The 18062-nt window shown below is 46.6% G+C and overlaps 1 protein-coding gene across 1 annotated transcript in view; it reads right to left on the bottom strand.

Annotated features, from left to right (window-relative positions):
• LOC124579407 (choline O-acetyltransferase) overlaps positions 1-18062 on the bottom strand; it is a 258555-nt gene that overhangs the window by 70177 nt on the left and 170316 nt on the right. Inside the window, exons 4-5 of the mRNA XM_047131242.1 lie at positions 16589-16730; positions 403-635 (exon numbers count right to left, since the gene is read on the bottom strand). Coding sequence (XP_046987198.1) covers positions 403-635; positions 16589-16730 — 375 coding nt within the window. The remainder of the gene's footprint in view (positions 1-402; positions 636-16588; positions 16731-18062) is intronic.

Raw genomic sequence — 18062 nt, forward strand, 5'->3', positions numbered from 1 at the left:
ATGGCTCGACATCCCTGTCGATACCTTCCAGAACATCACTGCGTATCTTCCTGCAGGTCTTACAGCAGTCTGCACCTCAAAATGTTGTTACTCGGGCTTTTGAAAGGTATTCAGATTAATGTAACTGGACAGTGTGTTTTAAAATAATCATAATATTTTTTTACATCAGTGGTTAGTATGGTGATATATCTTTTTTGGGGGAGGGGGCGAGGGGAAGATCACGACACCCGAAACATCCCCTCACCCTCCTTTGGTTCCACGCCCACGTGTTGGCCTTTATGACGGTTGCTATGCGACGAACTGCTGACTATGACGTAAGAACTTGCGTTTTCGGAACCGGCGACTCTTGCTTGTTTGTGTGCTGCACGCGCAGTGAGCCGTGCCCTCGCCGGTGTGACGCACCTGCACCGTCTTGTCGAACCAGCGGTTGGCGCCGTTGAGGGCGGAGCCGCCGCCGTGCAGCATCTGGTGCGCCATGTTGGTCTCGTCGCGGCCCGCCACCTGGTGGCCCCTGGCGACCTCCGGCCGGCTCTCGCGCAGGGTGCGGCTGTTGAAGCTGGCGGGCAGCGGCTCGTCCAGGCACACCAGCACCAGGCTCGACTCCAGCTGCTCCAGGCTGGCGCGGTTCTGCTCGTCTGCGCATGCCGACAGGGGGCAACTGCCAACGTCTCAAATGCTATGTATAAGCAGCAATCAAATGAAAACCGAACACCTGCCCCAAACTGACCATGGAATGGTTCCATTAAGAAGTAGTCATCACGTGCGTTAAGACATTCAAGTGGTACATGAGACGATTAATTTCTGTTTCTTAGAACGCTGTCGACCGCTGAAGGAACCACAACCGCGCCCACTCTTGCACTTCCTAGTCCGACGGGAGCCCACGTTCACGAACGTCTTGCTTCACGTCGCCAAACATGCGAAAATAGGCTGGTGAAGGATACGGGCTGTATGGGGGATGTTGCAATGTTTCCCCACAAAGTCGCAAATCGCTGGAAGTATGGAGGCGGGCATTATCGTGCAACAGGGTGATTTCGTCCGAAAGCATTCCTGGGCGTTTTGAATTTATGGCTTGTCACAATTTTTGGAAAGTGTCTTCATAGTGCTGCGCACTGATTGTAGTTCCACGCTCGAGGCGAAGATGGTCCCTCCAATCGAAGAAGAAGGTCATCATGACCTTACCGTCGCTTGGGTGAACAGCTGTGGATTTCTTTGGCCGAGAGATGTGGGATATTTTCACTGCCGGCTTTGCCGTTTTCCCTCGAGCTTTCGAACGTTATCATCTTGTTGCACCATAACTGTCGCCTCACCCTGCCAATAAAAGAGGCTGTGCTGCAGCGATTTGATGGGAAAACGCTGCAACATTCTCTGTACAGTCTGGATCCTTTACCGTGTGAGTTTCATATCTTTGGCGGCCTGAAGAAAGGCATGCGTGGACGTCGGTTTCCGCCGGTCGAGGAAGTGCAAGAGTGGTTCAAAATGGTTCAAATGGCTCTGAGCACTATGGGACTTAACATCTTAGGTCATCAGTCCCCTAGAACTTAGAACTACTTAAACCTAACTAACCTGAGGACATCACACACATCCATGCCCGAGGCAGGATTCGAACCTGCGACAGTAGCAGTCCCGCGGTTCCGGACTGCAGCGCCTAGAACCGCACGGCCACCGCGGCCGGCGAAGTCCAAGAGTGGATGCGGTTTTGGATCTGTCAGCGGCCGACCAAGTTCAACGAAATCGGAATTGATCGTCTCTTCTCCTGGAGCGATAAATGCCTTAACGCGTGTGGTGATTACTTTTGAATGGAACCATTCTATGGTCCCATTGCGGTGGATGTTCGCTCTTCATTTGACTGCCCCTCACAGTGCGCTGGCGTATCTATCATTACTAGATTCCTAGTCATTTAGTCTTCACAGTCAGCAAACCTTTAGATACAAACTGGGTTGGCCTTACCTGGGGAAATTTGATGGTGAATAACGTGCAAAAATAGCATTCTGGGCACTTTTCGAATTCAGAGCCAATAATGCAGCATTTTGGTGCATTACTTAACTTGACAAAATTTTGCTATACATTTCTTTAATGGAGAATTGAATATTTGTCATATGTCGTAAAAATTTATTACCATTTATTTTCTACCGGTTTCAGTCGCAGCCACCATCTTCACAGGAAGAAAATAAAAGCTGTACCTTAGATGGATATACATTTCAATTTTCCATTGACTAAACTGAAAACCAACATTGTCATGAAATACTTACGGAACCAAGTATAACATGCCATGATTTCAATACCAGCACAAAAATGAATTCCCTACTCTGAAATAGAACCATCACGAGGACTGACCTCCGCTGATCAATAGCTATTTAATTATAGTTAAGTAAATTTTGTGCTAGTATCGATCTCGGTCTGTTATACGTGGTTGTGTAAACATTTCATGACTATGATGATTTTCAGTTCAGGCAATGGAAAATGTACCGCATATCCATCTAATGTACAACTTTCTTTCTTCCTCTGAAGATCGTCGCTGCGACTGAAACCGGTAGAACGTAAATAATATATTTGTACAGCTAATGATGAACATACAGTTCTTCAGATTTCTGATAGCTGTTGAGTCTCCTTATTAAAAGTGCTATTTGTTTAATGAATTGGCGAGATTAAGAAGGAAAAGAATTAAAGCAGGTTAGGCATTCAACACGATTTATCTACATCGTTATGAACAACAATGTTTAAAGGAAAGACAAAAAATACGAGATTCATGTACATGTAAAAGCAGTATTTTCACTGTAACATCAGGCAAATACCAGAAAATACGATGAATGTAAGAGAAAGGCAAATTCAAAATTTTTTCACTTCAAATGCAGTACTTTCCTGAAATCTCTCTTTAGTGAATTAAGTTATTCTGAAAACTGAATTTCCCAGCTCAAGAATCGGCATGTAGGGACAGGAAGTAAAATATCTCACTAGTCGTAGCTTGGAAGAAATTAGGCGTGGAAGAAAATGGGTCTCCGCGACATCCAACTCACTTAAAACTGCCAAAAATCCGTTAACCATTCTATTAAAATTTAAATCTCAATTTTAACTGGAAAATTGAACCCAATAAACAGATGCAAAATAATAACTTGAAAACAAAAATAATTTATATAAAAAACTTCCAGGCTGACAGGCTGTGGTTGGTATTTAACTTTCCTCTACCTTTTCGTCTCCGGCTGCGGGAGACATCCCAAGAGGCGATGAAGGGAGCTGCAATTAGAACTTGCTGGAGTGCCGAATATACGAGTGTTGGCGGTATAGAGGGCAGCATAGTCCATCATATGACGCTGGCTACGAGACTGTCTCTGGTAGGGCCAACATTCTCCAATGAAAGTAATCGATCGTCATTCTGTCACTGAAAAATCGACATCCATATTTTGTCTAATTGGACACTTTCCTCTTTTCTGTTAAAATTATTGCCGCGTTTATAAATCTCAATAGGCTCTTCATGACAATGTGATGTTTTCGGTATGACGCTCGTCTCGGAATTTTATTTAATGATTACCCTCTTCTTCACATGTGCCGCTACGGCCGATTTATCCTACGTCATAGTTCCTCCTATGTTCATGTAAACGGATGTTAACACTTCTATATACTAGTTCACAAGTACAAGGAATTTTATATACATCCGATGTAGCCAAAGGATGTCGTATATCTCTTGCCTTTCTTACGTATCCTTTTATCTTCCAGGTGGGTCCGAAAATAGTTTCAAATCCATACTTACTCAACGCTTCCCAAGTGCGACATGTAATCTCACTAATAAACGGAAGAAAAACGTTTCCGTTGAGCGACCGTTATTCCTTGTTAATCCTGATTCCTTGCCTAGGGCGAAAATCTCGCTCTATCTCCTTATTTGAATAACCATTCTTCTTAAAGGTCGACCGTAGGTAATTAACTTCGTTTTGCACAAAAACGGTTCACAAAATTTGATAGCCCTGTCCACCAAGGGTTTTCATAACAACTCTTGTTTGAATAGGGTGGTGGTTGAAATAGTTATGAAGACAGTGATCAGTGTGCGTGGCTTTTGTATATACCTTACCGCCCAAAGTCCCGTCCACACGTTTGATTACAGACACATTCAGTAATTACGTCCCCGTTTTTGTTTGGGAGCCATGGAGTGCGGGACAACCTTCACTCACAGTTTTCTCTTTTTCGAATCATTGTGGAATATCACTAGAAGACTTGATTTAGAGATGTTGCTCCAATGCGATTTGTCACACAACAACGCTAACACACTGTGGACGCACATTCACCACTTAACACTGCCTGCTCACTACTAACTGATCGAATGCACACCTGTTGTTTACAGTTGTTGGTTCAAACTGCATCTTAGTTACCGCGCTGACGTCGCTTGTACGGCAGGAATAAATTCAGTCTCGAAACTTTTTGGACGAACGGTATAGAACATTGAGTTTGTAAGCGATTTCAGATTTTTTCGGATGAATGGAAACACAATTTTATATTTTATAACGTTTCTTTTAATTCCCCTTCTTTGATGTTTTGTGGTATCTTTTTTAATGTAAAAAAGGAAAATGCAATATTATTTTGGTACTATTCGGTGATTAAAACTCGTTATAGTCGTTGAATAACGACGCTAAATATTCATTTTTTAAAATCTCTTTATGTCTGTAAAATAATAATTCTGCGACTATGGAAATGAAATGTTTGCAGAGGACTAATGACACGAGAGTAAATAAGTAGAATGGGAATTCATGTGTAAACATGAAACACGATAAAGAACTTGAAATAATTTCAGCAAAGGGATCATCCATATGAAATATTCACACCAGACATCGCATTCTCGCGGCTGGACGTGTATGGTGTTACAGAATCTATAGCAGGCGAAAATAGCATGCACGCATCTGTATAGAAATGAAGTACAACAGCGTCAGGTACAAATTTTTTATTGTTTGCGAATTTAGGTCACTTAGTTGAAAGGCTGTTCCCTTGATGGCGGTTTAGCGGTACTTATGATGTGCCAAATGTGGGACATGGACCTGTGCTTTCGTTAAACGTTTACTCAGTTACTGATGAACGTGTATTTCTTTCTCTCAGAAAAGGGCTGAGATCGTAACGTATTAGCAAAGTTATGAATAGTATGAGTTAGCAGATCGGTAAATACGGCCAAAAAGATGAGTAGTCACACGTAAAATGAGAAAAATCCGTAACTAATTTCTAATCATATTTTACAAATTTGTTAAACATTTAGCATTAGAGCAAATGTCTTTTGTTTCTAAGGAGAGACGACCTGCATTAAATCAAAGAGTAGAAAGAGAGATGGTCGTAATAATTTTGCTGCCTTAGCTCAGGGAGGATACGTTCTGAAAAAGAATAAAAGGAATAGTATATGTTATGTTTAAAGGAAGAAGTGCAGTTTATTGTGCCACGAGACCGCGTACATCCATTCTAAAAGCAAATATCGAATACTTGGGGCTATAAATGGATATCGTTAAATGCATGAGTCTTTACGAGCGCGCGCGCACGCGCGCGCGCGTGTGTGTGTGTGTGTGTGTGTGTGTGTACGTGAAGTTTGCGTGCTGCGGTTTTCCAATCTTCTGTCGAATGCAATCAGGAAACTCGACCTGAAACACGGCATGACATAACACGGCAGCAAGGAAAGAAAATTTACTTATCTAAAACTTCAGTGCGGAAGAAGACAAAGATATTTCATAAGATGTCAGCGCTACGGGTATTACAATACTTGAGTGTCAAAACATCTTTGTTTTGAGTAAGAGGAGGAGTGAATTGTTATTTTTTTTGGGGAGGGTGTAAGGGTCATCGGACTGGTTCGATGCGGCGCACCTAGAATTCCTTTCCTGTTCCAGCCTTTTCATCTCGGAGTAGCACTTTCACGCCCTGTCCTCAATTACTTGTTGGCTCTATACCGTTCTCTGCCTTCCGCTGAAAGTAGTACAGTTCCCTCAAGTACAACGGTTTATTCCCTGATACCTTGAAATGTGTTCTTTCTGCTCCTCTTTCTTCTCAGTGTTTTCCATATGTTCCTTTCTTCACCGATTCTATGGCGAAACTCCTCATTCTTTACGTTATCAGTCCACCTAATTTTAAGCATGCGTTTTTAACGGTTTTCTCACAGTCCATGATTCACTGCCATAGAATGCTGTGCTCCAAACACGTATTCTCATAAATTTCTTCCTAATATTAACACTGATAGTTGATACTGGCAGACTTCTCTTGGCCAGGGACGTCTTTTCTGCCTATACTTATCTGCCCTTTATGCCCTCTTTGCTTCGCCTGTTACGTGCCCTTTTGTCTCCAAAGTAGGAGCTTATGTTTCGCAGTCCCCAATTCTAACGTTAAGCTTCTCACTAATGTCACTTCTGCTACTCCTCATTACTTTCGTCTTTCTTCGGTTTACTCTCAGTTCATAATCTGTATTCACTAGGTCAAAAGTCGTTCCTGTTTCAATGCTTAACGAAGGGTGTGCCAACTCAAACTGCGATGCATCCGAACTCACGCGTGCGCCTCTGCCGGCGTTGTGTGCAGTGCGATTGAGACTCCCCCTAAACGAAGCTGCCTGTCATCTGCTGTCGAGTGACAGCAACAGTTCTCTTCCGCCACGAGCTCGGACCCTGCAGTGACCATCCAAGGAGGGGCGCAGCCCCGAATCCTCCTGAAATCAGGTAGGTAAGCAGGTAACAGGACCGAATCCTGCCAAACTGACACACTGCATGTTGTATTATAGACGATAATATAATTATCTCTGCCATGTTCCTTATCTCCTTCCCCTACCCCACCCACGTTTTGAACAAAAACTATTGATTCACTTATGGACGCTTTGCGCGTGACCTTGAGCGGGATTTAGTCGCAGGCGCTGTGCCGGCTGGACTTTATCTCAGTAAGATAAAAGATAAAAACTTTTAAACATACAATACAGACGAAAATTTTTTACATCTTCTACTGTAACTTCATATGCTTTCCTTTCCCTACTTGGAGTATTCATAACGTTTAGAACTGCTACCTGCTTCAAACGGGAAGATTCGGTCCCATCATTTTTCAGACCCTTGCGGGCTTGGGAGGATTCGGTACCATATTTCTGACCGCGGACAACTGTCTACATTTACGAACACAGTTAATGAAAGTCTTACAGTATTGCTCGGGGCCCCCAAGGAATGCAGTCTGCTGGAACCTTTTAAGTTTTTATTTTACTGGCTCTGCTCTGTTTTACTGGCTCTGCATAGTCAAAGCAGTTTCTACTACTGAATGATCCTGGCGTACTTCGTTGTATGCGTAGAGGTGTCGAGTGGCAATACTTATAGTCTAGAAATGTCCTGATGGTGATTTAGAAAAGGGAAGTTGGCTGTCTTCAGTTTGTAAGCGTGGTGGCTCCAGCCTTGCTGGTGACAGAATTTAATCGGACCTCTCTCATGGGTAGGCCCCTTGCAATACTGTAAGACTTTCATGAACTGTGTTCGTAAGTGTAGAAGGTTGTTCGCCCGTGTAAAAACTATTTTTTGCTTTATTGAGGGTTAATTGCATTCATGTCACAACAGAATTTTCTATGCATGGATAGTGGGGGATTTGTAAATAAGTTTTATTAAGTTGGTTTTATTACAGTGCCTTCCTTGAATTATTACAAGTGCATTTTGTAATTGCTGAGGAAGTTGTGGAGGTACATCCATTTCGTTCTTTCAAAATATCTTATTCTAAATTGAATAAAATTGAATATTGTGGTTTTATATTAATGGGAGTTTTTGAAATAAAAGCGTAATGTGTTCCGAAGAAAAGTATCTGACACACCTCAGCCTAGCCCTTCCACTCACTTCTCGGCATTAGAGGATGACAGATTCGCGAGCTGATGCTGAAGCAAGTAAGTTATTTGACATTTATGTTGAATAATGTGCGGAGCAAGGCGCAACGTTGGAGCAAACAAGGTTGGTTGTTTTGGGGAAGGAGACCAGACAGCGTGGTCATCGGGTCTCATCGGATTAGGGAAGGATGGGGAAGGAAGTCGGCCGTGCCCTTTCAGAGGAACCATCCCGGCATTTGCCTGGAGTGATTCAGGGAAATCACGGAAAACCTAAATCAGGATGGCCGGACGCGGGATTGAACCGTCGTCCTCCCGAATGCGAGTCCAGCGTCTAGCCACTGCGCCACCTCGCTCGGTGGAGCAAACAAGGAAACAAAAGTGGAAGGTATGTGTAGTTTACGTGCTCCTCCATCCATTGCTTTTGGTGCTCCCAGGTTTCAGCTGGTATTAGTTGCCATGTGAATAAAAAAGAATTCATGAATAAGCCTCCTGCGGCTAGGGGAGATGTTAATCTTCTAATTTAGACCTGACTGTATAGCGTTACGAGCAGTGCCCTGGTTAGCGAGACAGGGAGGTGAGCAGATGCTAGATAGAATCCGCGGTGAGGTTTTTAGGTGGTTTCCTGTCCTTGTTTAGGCAAATTCTGAAGTAATCCCCACATTCCGTCTCATAGTTTACAAGATTCAGAGATACATGGTGTACAAGACCTTCCTCCCTCCCCCCCTACCCACCATAGAGAGCCTCAACCCTCCCCCATCTCTTCTTAACGACTGTGGCGTCATGAAGGGCGTCCAGCCATAAAGTTAAATACTAAAATAGAATTTACCAAACTCTGAGAAAGCGGACCCCGTCATAGACGAGATAAACTCCAGAGAAAAGAAAGAAAGTTAGTTGTCTAATGTAGCTATTTTGTCATTGCAATACGACACAGAAGCTAAGCTTGACTTCAAAGCATTATTCAGAGAGTTTGCTATTTTCAAAAAGAGAAATCATACTAAAATTATTATAACCATTCCCAAAGGCGCATATTTTCTCTATCCTTAATTATAACAATATCTTTCATATTTCTGCTCTATAGTTTGTGCACCATTAATAATTTACAAGGAGCAAATAAAATCTGTTCTCCATTTTACATCTGACTACCCAAGGTACTTTAGGTACGTTAAACAATGAGACAAGGGTTTATTTTACTTTAAGTTTTTTTAGAAAATTCATACAATTTGTAATTTAGTCACAATAGTGAGATATTTAATTTTTTGTGTGCAAAGCTTTTCTTCTATATACTTAATTTAAGTTATGTTTTTCGATAATGCTTCATTTTTATGAAACATGCTTGCAGAATTATAAAATTTTCTAACTCTGCATTGCAGAAAGGTGGTTTTATGCTTGGGTGGGACAGGGTGGGGTAAGAGTGGGGAGGCGATATGGGGAGCGTAGATTCGGTAGTTCCTCCAGGAGGTACAGAGCCACCTCTGTAGAGCGGATCTATTAGCGATGACCATGTGCGAAATAAAAGTAGTAATATACTATCTGTTAGAAAGCATTCGGACACCTATTAGTGGACATTAAAGCTAGGTGTGTCCAGCCTTCGACTTTATGACCACTTGAAAACCTAGGGACGCTTTCAGTGATGCGTCTGAATGCCTGTTGAGGATGACAGCTAGTTATTCCTCAGTAGTCTAAAGCAGAGAAGGCAGTGATGTTGGGCGTTGGGGGCTGGAGCTAAGTCCGCATTCTAACCCATCACATAGACGTTCCATTGGCTTCAGGTCGGAACTACGTGAAGGTCACTCAATTTCTAGAGTGCTGTTGTCCAAACACCATTGCCTGACAGATTCTGCTTTATGCCAGCGTGCTGTGTCATGTTGATGCAAACAGCCACCGTCTCTGAGCTGTTCCTCTATTGTACGCAGTACACAACGTTGTAAGATGTTTTGATATACTTCAGTATTTAGTGTTTTCTTAACCGCAATAAGGGGACCACACCGTAGCCTCGAAAAACACGCCTATACCGTAACATTACCTCTTCCATATTTCACTGTCGACACTACGTTAATGCGATGTAAAATTCACCAGGTATTCGCCAAATCCAATCTTTTCTATGAGAACGCCAAAAGGTATAGCGTGATTCATCCCGCAAGGACCCGTAACTTCCGCGCTACTCTTCAGTTTTTGCGCCAACGGCATTCTCACTGTACCATTGTATCAGTCTTTATGCAGGTGACTCCCCATTTCTTATATGAAGTTGCGCATGTGGGTCTCACGGGAGACGTGCCAGTGATAAGTCCCTGCAGTCGCACTATCCTCTGTGTCCTCGGTGGCTCAGATGGACAGTCGGCTCTCAGCCGTGCTAGCGTGCGGAGCTGCTCCGCGCGCCGTCCGACGCTCCGCTCTCGGCGGTGTTTACTTCCGCGTCGCGGTGTTTGTGTCTATCAAGTCCAGTACTAAAGTACACCATGGCGCACTCGTACCGCCGTGCAACGATCAAAGTAACGTTTCAGGCCGAACATCCACGAGCCAGAGCTTTCGAAATCGAACAGTTCCTACGTGAGGATCTACGTTTGAACCCCCAGGACGTAATCGGCATACATTTTTCCATCACTGGAAGTGTTGTCTACATCAAGATGTCGACGGAGGAAATTTGCATGCCACCGGACTGAAATTTAAACACTCTGATGGACATATGGGAGCTGTGACGGTCGCCCATGCTGGATTCGGTCTCCGGACATTGCGGGTGTTTGAGCTCCCGTTCGAGGTGCCTCAGGATGTGGTCATTGCCGCTTTCCAACCATATGGCACCGTCTTGGGTCACGTCGCGGAGAAGTGGCAAACATTTACGACCTACCCCGTATTAAATGGCGTCCGGCAAATAAAAATTGAGCTGACGAAACATGTCCCATCGTACCTGCTGATTGGCGGTGTGAGAGCCATCGTCATGTATGATGGACAGCCACGAACGTGCGCAGGATGTGGCCAGGAGGGACATGTAGTTCCCAATGCTTACACCGCCGTTTAATACAGACGCCGTTACGTGAAGAGACCCACGCTTCGACGGTCACGTCCTTACCCATCACCTACGCCAAGGTAGCACAGGACCCCGTCGTACCAATCTCGATTGCGCCAGCAGTATCGTCAACGCCACCCGCCGCAGCACAACGCGCCGAGGACACAAGAACGGCATCGCCTCCAGTGCTCGCTTCAGGACCGTCCGGTTTGCAGACCGAAACCGATGTTCCTGTTGGAACCATGGACGTCGACCTCGGTGTCGTGCCGACGTCTGCCTTTGTCCAGACGGGTTCGGCGTCAGACGACGGGCGACCACATTCTGATTCAGAAGGCCACATCAGAAAACAGCGGTCGCCTCGCAAACACAGGAAACGACGACGAACGCCTTCCGATGACGCCCTTTCTCAGACAGCCCCACGAGATGTCGACCTGATGTCTGACGGTGATCTCCCACATTGCGTCCAGTCACGCGATGTGGCAGCAACAGGCGCCCCTCCTGTGACGCCTACTCTCCCAGCCAGGGAAGTGTCCTCGCCGTTGTCAACGAATGATGACGGCGGTCCCCCTGCCACTCATGTTGCGGAATCCACAACACCCGTTCCGGAAGTACGCGACGGTCACATGTCCACGTCGTCAGCTTCCTGGGCCGATGACGTTGAAGAAGAAGTGGAACAGACTGCCAGCGTGTCTGCACAGGAGTCCACCTCGGCGACACAGGGGCTGGCGCCCCGCCAGTAATTATCACCACGGCGGGACCACCGGCGGGTCTCCACCTGCCGGCTACTTCTACCGCACGTTCTGCACATACTGAGGATGGCCGCACGCAGCAATATCGTATCGCCACGATGAATCTTGCCACCATTCGTGGCCCCCATAAACTGGCCATGTTCAGAGACACTATTTACTCTGCGGATGTGGATATAGCACTCTTACAAGAGGTGTTTGTGGCTGACTTCCTAGTTCCCACCGGATACAACGCCCATGTTTCCCCCGCATCCGATACCGGTAGCGGCGCCGCCATCCTGCTACGCGACGGACTCCCTGCAGAGGACGGCATCTACCTCCCCACTGCTCGAGGTATGGCCCTGACACTGTTCGGCGTGCGTATTATTAATATCTACGCTCCGTCCGGCACTGGCCGCCGTAATGACCGTCAAACTTTTTTTGCCGAAAGCGTCACACCCCTCTTCACCGGTCCGCAGGACGATTTGGTACTCGGTGGGGATTTTAACTCGACACAAGAGCCCGCGGACCAACTCCCGCGACATTCCCCTTGTGCATCTCTCTCAGTGGTCATCGACCGTCTCCGACTTGTTGACACATGGAAGAAGCTCCACGGAATTCAACCGGGCTATACATTCTACACCTCTCACTCATCAAGCCGCATAGATCGCATCTACGTTACCCGCTCCCTTGCTGAAGGCACACGTCATGCGGAAGTCTGGCCCTTGGCCATTTCAGACCATGATGCGTACCTCTGTGACGTCACTCTCGCCCGACAGCAAGTGTGGTATAGTCGTGGTCTGTGGAAACTCAATGTCGCTCACCTGACCTCCCCAGACTGTCGCCGTATGGTCGAAGAAGCGTGGGCACGCTGCCACCATCGTCGAGAAGCCTATGACTCCACCTTATCATGGTGGCTCTCCTGTGCAAAGCCGACCCTCAGGAAGACTCTGATGAGTTATGGGAAGGAATTAAAGGCGTGGCAAACTAATACCCTGCACTTTTACTACACCATTCTACGTGACTGTACGACGATGCCTTTCTCGCCAGCCCGGCAGTCGATGGTCCATCGCACGAAGGCGCAGATCTCCTTGATCATGCGGCGTAACTTAGAAGGCACTGTAGTCCGTTCTCGAGCTTCTAATCGAATCCCTCAAGAACGTCCGTCGATGTACCACCTTCTTCAGGAAAGACAACGACGACGACGAGCTCTGATCCAAGTCCTCACTGATGTGGAAGGGCGCCGGCACGACACCCAACAAAGCATCGGTCGTGCTCTCCATGCTCATTTTGCCGGGCTCTACGCAGCCGTACCGCATTCTGCAGCACTGGTCACAGAAGTCGCTCAGCTTACTACGAACACTCTTCCGGAGGATGCAGTGCATGACCTCCAAGACGACGTAACCACAGATGAAGTGGTAGACGCTATCAAGGCGGGTTCCGATAACAGATCTCCTGGACCTGACGGTATACCCATCGAATTTTATAAAAGTTTTCACTATTTGTTGGATTCCACGTGGACGGCAATCGCACAAGAGCTGATGTCACCGATGACAGTGGTCAAGAGCGCCTTTCTAGAAGGAATTATTATCCCCGTACATAAACCGCGCGGGTTATCGAGGGTCCAGGACTATCGACCAATTCCTTTGCTCAACAGCGACATGAAAATATTCACACGGCTACTGGCATCGCGACTCAGGAAGGTCGCACGTTACGTCACATCCTGCGACCAGACTTCCCTAGGAGGCGACAACAACATCCGTACGGCCCTTTGCCGTTACAGAGACATGATAGCATTAGCGCATCATCAGCGTCTCCCTGGCGCCTTGGCTTCACTGGACTTTAGCCAGGCTTTCGACCGTGTTGACCACTTCTATTTACGGACAGTTCTTCAGCATATGGGTTTTCCTGGCGGTATTGTCACACTGGTTATGCGCCTGTTGAGTAATGCAACCTCTAAAATCATGTACAATGGTCGTCTTACACCGTCCCTGGTCATCGCACGATCTGTTACACAAGGATGCCCTCTTTCCACAATTTTGTATGCTTTCGCCTTGGAACCCCTGCTCCAGGGCATTCGCCAACGTTTGGAAGGCATGGCTGTGCAAGGCCACCGTTTTTGTTGTACAGCCTACGCAGACGACATAGTACTATATCTGCGCAGTGAAGATGAAGTACGAGCAGCACTGACATGGGTGGCGACTTACGGCGAAGCGTCGGGGAGCTGCCTCAACGTGTCCAAATCCAAGGTCCTGCTCATTGGTGAGGGCTTGTCGGAGAGATGCGCTGCCCCCCTTAGTGTCGCCGCCACCATACGGTGTCTTGGACTTGATTTCACAGCAGACCTGCGCCGCTCAGCGACTATCAATGGTAGACGCTTGCTACAGACAATCAGAGCAAATCTCGCACATCACCGGCTACGAGCTCTCGACGTTATCCAACGCGCGCAATACGTGAACATGTATCATGCTTCCCCTATACCACACGTGGCTCAAGTACTACCAGTCCCAAATCTCCTGGCGCGACGACTTTTGATGGCTTTCGGCTCCTTCGTCAGCTCGGGGATGTTATTCAAGGTGCAGTATGAATCCCTTGCACTACCACGAGATCGTGGCGGGGTGGGACTCATCCACGTGCCGACTCGTGTCAAGGCACTATACGTCAGCTCCCAACTAAAACTTTGGCATCGTTGCCCGCAGAGCCTTACTAGCCTCCTGCTTCATAACTTTGCACCGGCCTCCTTGTCCGCCCCAGTACTGGTATCGACCATTCCAACCCCCTTTTATTACATCCAACGATTTTTCCTGGAGTTCAGTTATATCTACCGGTCCTTACCACTTACACGTTTGTACCTCACGAAAACAGTCTCCGAATTGTTACAACAGTGCCGCCCGTCCAACCCCATCGAACGTAAGTATCCACAGTACGTGTGGCGACACATATGGAAGGCGATCCATGCGCGTTTTCTCGAATCAGATGTTCAATCAGCCTGGTACATCACCGTGAATGGCAAACAAGTTAACCGAGATCGTCTGCACCGCATCCATCTCGCCGATTCATCCCTCTGCACCCACTGTGGAGTGGATGACACGGATGTCCACCGGTTCCACTGTGGCACAGCGCTAGACGTCTGGACACTTGCGCGGCGAATTTTGGCGTTTCTTACTCGCCAGACACCGGCTCAGATCGACGTCCACGTGCTTTTGTACCCCGATAAGACTTTCTACCCCCCCGCCAAAACTAACTCTGTGAATTGGATCTGTGGCCACACGATCCGCTATCTTTTTACTTCTGGCGACAAGTCTACGCTAGGATATTGGACTTATCTCAACGAACGACACTGCGTCCTGTTACGCAACCCACGCTATAAACAATATTTTTCCAATTTCTTACGGAGCACTTTCGATGACCCACCTCGTAGCTGGAACGTCCAAGCCCTGAGAAGCTGAAAACTGTATAAACCGAACCGAACTGAATAGATCTGCTACCCAGAACCCACGCCTACGCCATGAGAAGACACGTTTGGACGAGCTAGCATGCTGTAGGCGGATACACTTCAGGAGCTCCTGTAAGAACTGGACTTTAACTACAAGTCGCACGACGACTTAAAAAGCTTTTCCTTATTTATTCCTCATAATTTGTTCTTAAAGGAAAAAGACATTTGATTTTGGCTTTGAGAAACTTTTTTTTGTTCTTCGCCAACAAGACGAAGGAGACTGATTTTTGTTTACTGGACGGAGAAACCAGTAGAATTGGAGTCTTTGTTTTCTTTTGGGAAAAAAAACTTTTCCTTATTTATTCCTCACAATTTGTTCTTAAAAAGAAAAAAAAAAGATGGATAGAGCGTCTGCCATGTAAGCAGGAGATCCCGCGTTCAAGTACCGGTCGGGGCACAAGTTTTCAACTGTCCCCGTTGACTTATATGAACGCCTGTATGCAGCTAAGGGTATTCGTTGTAATTTCACCCCGTTTTTTACTACCGGCAAGAAGATGGACCAACTATTAACAAAGATGCAGAGACAGTTTGATACCTTGGAACAGTGGGCCCATGACAACAGTATCAAAATCAATCTAACCAAAAGACAGCTATTATTTTCACAAAGAGGAAACCCATCATCAACAATCGCTTACGGATGTCGGTCCACCCAATCCTGTTGGCGTAAAGTGTCAAGTAACTGGGCGTCCATCCTGACGAAAAGCTCTAAGCACAAGACATAGAAGCGAGAAGAAAACAGCAGGCATGAAAATAGTGAAAGTACTTATTCCATTTTTCAAAACTATGGACATAAACTAACGCACGAACTTCTAGTTATACCATGCCACGGTGAAACCAACCGTATTCTTCGGCTTGACTGGGGAGTCACATGCGACAGCGACTAAAAAACTTCCGGGATCCGTTTTTTACTTGGATCACGGGAACGCCTTGGTGGGTACGCACCCGAGACCGTCACGTTGAACTCAGGGAGAAAGACCTCAAACAAAAAGTTAAGGACAAGGTCTTCGACAAATGAGATGCTTTGCGGGGCATTATACATCACCTCGGAACGGTAGGGACAATAGACCAGGCAAATTTCCGAAATCAGTAATTTCTGATCCACCCTAAACTATCACTTCCCTCTTGAAGGTAAAAATAAGAAAACGTGATAAACGTAGGAGCACTCGAGATGAAACCCAAGGATAGCAGGTTGAAGGACCCAATTGAATGCCAACCCTGGACAAAAGATGAAAAAATAAAGAGAAAATAAAGAGAAAATTTTTACCTGTACCTTCCCATCACCAGAGGTGATCAGACTTCGATAACACCACACAAATACACCCGCCCCCCCCCCCCCCAAAAAAAAAAAGAATAAAAAAGAACTGTCGACTTGGGCAGATTTAGAAGTGTTGAAATGTCCGTGATGAATTTGTGTGACTAGTTCACGTTCGGAGTGACTGAGTTTTGTAATCGGCCCATTCTGCTACTGTTTCTCTACTGCCTGCCTGCCTCCTTTGACACTAGTGGTTAGCTCCGCACCACGTAGGGGTTTGTAGCCAGACAGTGTAGGTTAGCGGTGGACGGCGCGGACTCACCTTGCATCAGCAGGCGTCGGTGCGCCGCCCAGACGTCGCGGCGCTGCGCCGTCAGCAGCCCCAGCGGCGGCGCCGGCGGCAGGCTGGGCGCCTCGCGCAGCACGTGCATCAGCTGCGCGCACAGCTCGCGCTCCGACAGCCGCGCGCCGCTCGGCTCCTCCCGCACCGGCACCGCGTAGAACTGCGCCACGCCCAGCCGCCGGTCACTCACTCACTCAGTCGCCTGCTGCGTCTGCCGTCCGCTTGTCTCTGTCTGGTCTCATTGCCACAAGACTCCGGTTTGAGGGACACAGTTCCTATCAGAGGCTTCTACGGGTTGTAGAGGCGGTTTTGTAGATTACGTTTTGATGAGAAACACGTGTCCGGAAACGTACCGGTGAACGTAAAATAAGTTTAACGGTCGGATCAGTCACAATTACCACGCTTCGTAGTAAGTACATAGCGGAGACAATGAGCTCTAACCTGTGTGCTTTATAGCAGTTGCACGACGCGGATGTTCGTTGTACAAGGTATATCTGCGAAGCAAGTTTCATACACACGGTCTCGGTCGGGCACACAGTTTTAATCTGCCAGCAAGTTTCATATCAGCGCACACTCCGCTGCAGAGTGAAAATCTCATTCTGGAAACATCCCCCAGGCTGTGGCTAAGCTATGTCTCCGCTATATCCTTTCTTTCAGGAGTGCTAGTTCTGCAAGGTTCGCAGGAGAGCTTCTGTAAAGTTTGGAAGGTAGGAGATGAGTTACTGGCAGAAGTAAAGCTGTGAGTAGCGGGCCTGAGTCGTGCTTCGGTAGCTCAGATGGTAGAGCACTTGCCCGTGAAAGGCAAAGGTCCCGAGTTCGAGTGTCGGTCGGGCACACAGTTTTAATCTGCCAGGAAGTTTCAGTATAAGAAATGTTTGAACAAGTGCTAATGGTTCTTAATGAGTGTATTTTAGAGCCTGTTTTTATTAGACATTTTTCTTTTTTTTATCCATACTAGTACCTCTGAAAATGGCCTACCATAAAATCTTACCAACAACAGTACCGGTACAACCATTCTAATGTCAGAGGTATCTGAACAATTTTCACTCATTACTTTCGGTCTGGTCGTTTCCTAACCAGGGTCCCTTATCCAAAATTGGTGCATCATCCCTGAAAGTTTGTAACATCGTCACGGAATCACCCTGTGTGGCTTTTTTTTTTTTTTTGGACAGTGGACAACATTTGATTTATCCTTTATTTGTGTGATGCTTTTCTTCCGGTGCTCTAGTCAGAGACTGTAGATTTTCAACTTTTTTTCATTTATCGGATTGCTTGTGGTGCTGACATAACCTGTTGATGCGATGGTTTACAGACTTGCTTGCTGTAGCTTACAAGTTCTGCGAGATACGTGTTTGTGCGAAGGCTTCAGCTACAGAACTACAGCCCCCACCCCCCTCCCCCTATGCACGGCGGCCGGTCGTAAGGAAACCCTTACCACTCCCGCCTCTACGGT

Source organism: Schistocerca americana, chromosome 1 (genome assembly GCF_021461395.2).
Source record: "Schistocerca americana isolate TAMUIC-IGC-003095 chromosome 1, iqSchAmer2.1, whole genome shotgun sequence".
In the NCBI taxonomy this organism is placed as follows: domain Eukaryota; kingdom Metazoa; phylum Arthropoda; class Insecta; order Orthoptera; family Acrididae; genus Schistocerca; species Schistocerca americana.